The sequence below is a fragment of the Toxotes jaculatrix genome, chromosome 19 (genome assembly GCF_017976425.1).
Source record: "Toxotes jaculatrix isolate fToxJac2 chromosome 19, fToxJac2.pri, whole genome shotgun sequence".
Taxonomy (NCBI): Eukaryota; Metazoa; Chordata; class Actinopteri; family Toxotidae; genus Toxotes; species Toxotes jaculatrix.
Window position 1 is genome coordinate 375,033 of NC_054412.1, and position 2,529 is coordinate 377,561.

Below are 2,529 nucleotides of genomic sequence, written 5' to 3' on the forward strand. Positions count from 1 at the left end.
TTCAGGGGCAGCTGTGGCACAGCAAGTTAAATGTGTGGCTTTGGACCGGCCTGAGATCGGAGGGTCGTGGGTTCGATCCCTCGACCACAAAAAGCACAAAAAAAAATGGATACGGTGGTGAAGCCTCTGTGACCGTGGCTGTGGTGCCCCTGAGCAAGGCACCGATCCACCCCAGCTCCCCGGGCACCTCACTGGGCAGCCCCCTGCCCCAGCGTCTCTACTGCCTGTGCATGCTTGTGTGTGTGTTGCGTTCACTTGGTGTGGGTAAAATGCAGAGTCAGTAAAGTTATTAAAATTAAAATAAAAATAAAATTCATGCGAACTGAGCTTCATGTTACTCAGTGAAGCTTAAAGCTCAGAACAACCTGCAGAATGAAAACTGTCAGAAACCACAGGAACAGGGAAGTTTCCCACTTCTCCTTTCTCTGAAAAAGACTTACTGGGAATTTCACAAGACACGATGTGGTAACTTCAGGGTTCACTGGGTGTGATCCGACGTCAGGCGAAGGAAGAAAAGCTGGATGAACATCTGGAGTAAAGCTCAGACGCCTCGGTCCTGCTGCAGGAGAAAAGGAAACAGGTGGGTTCACTGTATTTTCTGTATGAGGAAGAGTGAAATGAGAGAAGCTTCTCCAGTAAAATAACTGAAGTATTTTGATGCTACTGATCGAGATAATAAGCTTCTACCTCCAGAAATCCTGAGTTCAGCTGAAGGACAGACTGAGTGTTTAACTCTTAGAATCTTTTACCTTCTGTCTCTGCTGTGTGCTCCTGCAGTCAATCCAACTGCGAGCTTTTGTTTTGGAATCCTCTCAGATCGTGAGTGACTCAGCTGCATCTTCATCATCATCACCGTCATCATGGCTGCAACGTTGACGAAGACGCTGGCGCTCTTCGTTCTTCTCTGGGCTACAGGAAGCTGTGAAGTCCGAGGTGAGACGGTGGACGTTCCACCTCAGCGCTGACGTGTTTCGATCACTGAGTCACAGTCAGAGCAGAAGCAGATTTTTAACTGCGACAGCAGAAGAAAACAGCCAACGACTCAGAGGTCGATAAAATAAAAACCTCCTGATTATCACAGTTTCCTCAAAAAGCTGTGAAGTGACTCAGTCCTTGGTGTTTTGGTTCAGTTCACACTGGTCCAGTATTCTATGACGTCCCAGGTCTGGCTCGGTCTGGTCCTCCTGTGTTTCGGTGTGTGTGTCTTCAGAGTCTGTCCTCTCAGACCTTCCTTCTGTTCTTCACAGATCTGTCAGGGAAGCAGTTCACTTTTCCCAATGACCCCCAGGGTGTGAACCAGCCCCACGTGGCTCTTCATGTCCAAACCAAGTCCATCTCCATCATGACGGTCTGCCTTCGCTTCTTCTCCCAGCTGAACCGGATGCAGGGACTCTTCTCTTTGGCGACTGTCGACCACCAAAACGCTCTGATGCTGAATAAAGACAACGCTGGATCATACAAGGTCCACACAGGCAGCGAATCCTACGTCTACTTAAAGCTCCCGACCAATCAGCTGGACTGGAACTCGGTCTGCTGGACCTGGGACTCCGGGACGGGGCTGACCCAGCTGTGGCTGAACGGGCTTCGTACCTCTCAGAAGCTGGTGGGAAAGAACTACCCGGTAAAAGGTGAACTGAGCATCATCATCGGTCAGGAGCAGGACGAATTTAAAGGAGGCTTCAAAACGGACGACTCGTTTGAAGGGGACATCTGTGACCTTCACATGTGGGACCACATCGTGTCTGCGTGTGACATCAGGTCCTACATGAATCAGGGTTCCTTCTCTCCAGGGAACCTCCTCAACTGGAACAACCTCAACCACACAGTGTCAGGGAACGTCTTCATCCAGGACGCTGACTTTGAGGAACCGGTCTGTCAGTGATGTGGACGTCCACGGTCAAACTGTCAAAACAAAACAACCACATCTATATTAATCTACAAATTATGTTTATTGTGCTTTCATTCATAATCTTAATCCAACAATGAAACTGGAAATGTTCTGTAAACTGCTGAGTCATTATTAGTGAACCACCAGGATCTTGTCTTGTCATGTTAAACAGCCAGGCTCACTGAGCTGAGCAGGAACATGTCACGTCTCCACCGTGTGTCATGTTAAACACAGCTGCTAATAAAAATCAAAAATTCTGATTTAAACTTTATTCAATACTTTCATGTGTAGTTTTCTTTTCACTGAGCATCTTCATCCACCAAAGTTCAGGGACAGGCTGAAGAGTTAGCAGTTTCTGAAGTGGACGGACAGACTGAGACATGTGGAAGAGACAGGGTCCAGAACTGGAGTGGCTGGAAGTCTAGAAGCTCACTGTGGGAGAAGGGAGAGGAAGGAGGGAGAGGAAGGAGGGAGAGGAAGGAGGGTGGCAGCTCGGTGAGGATTAAGGTTAAGACTAACCCTTTAGCAGAGGACAGAGAGGACAGGTCCTGGATCAGGTCCTGGTTCAGGTCCTGGTTCAGGTCCTGGTTCAGGTCCTGGATCAGGTCCTGGTTCAGGTCCTGGATCAGGTCCTGGTTCAG

At 48.8% G+C, this 2,529-nt stretch overlaps 1 protein-coding gene across 2 annotated transcripts; it reads left to right on the top strand.

Annotated features, from left to right (window-relative positions):
* The first annotated feature begins 298 nt into the window (after positions 1-298).
* On the top strand, positions 299-2,153 carry LOC121200122 (C-reactive protein-like). Of its 2 annotated transcripts, none has more exons than XM_041065222.1 (3): positions 299-580; positions 817-933; positions 1,248-2,153. In XM_041065222.1, the coding sequence occupies exons 2-3, from the start codon at positions 861-863 to the stop codon at positions 1,880-1,882; spliced, it is 708 nt and encodes a 235-aa protein (XP_040921156.1). In that variant the 5' UTR covers positions 299-580; positions 817-860; the 3' UTR covers positions 1,883-2,153. The 2 variants fall into 2 exon arrangements, with proteins under 2 accessions (XP_040921156.1, XP_040921155.1); XM_041065221.1 differs by having other exon boundaries at positions 302-580; positions 778-933.
* Positions 2,154-2,529: the final 376 nt, after the last annotated feature.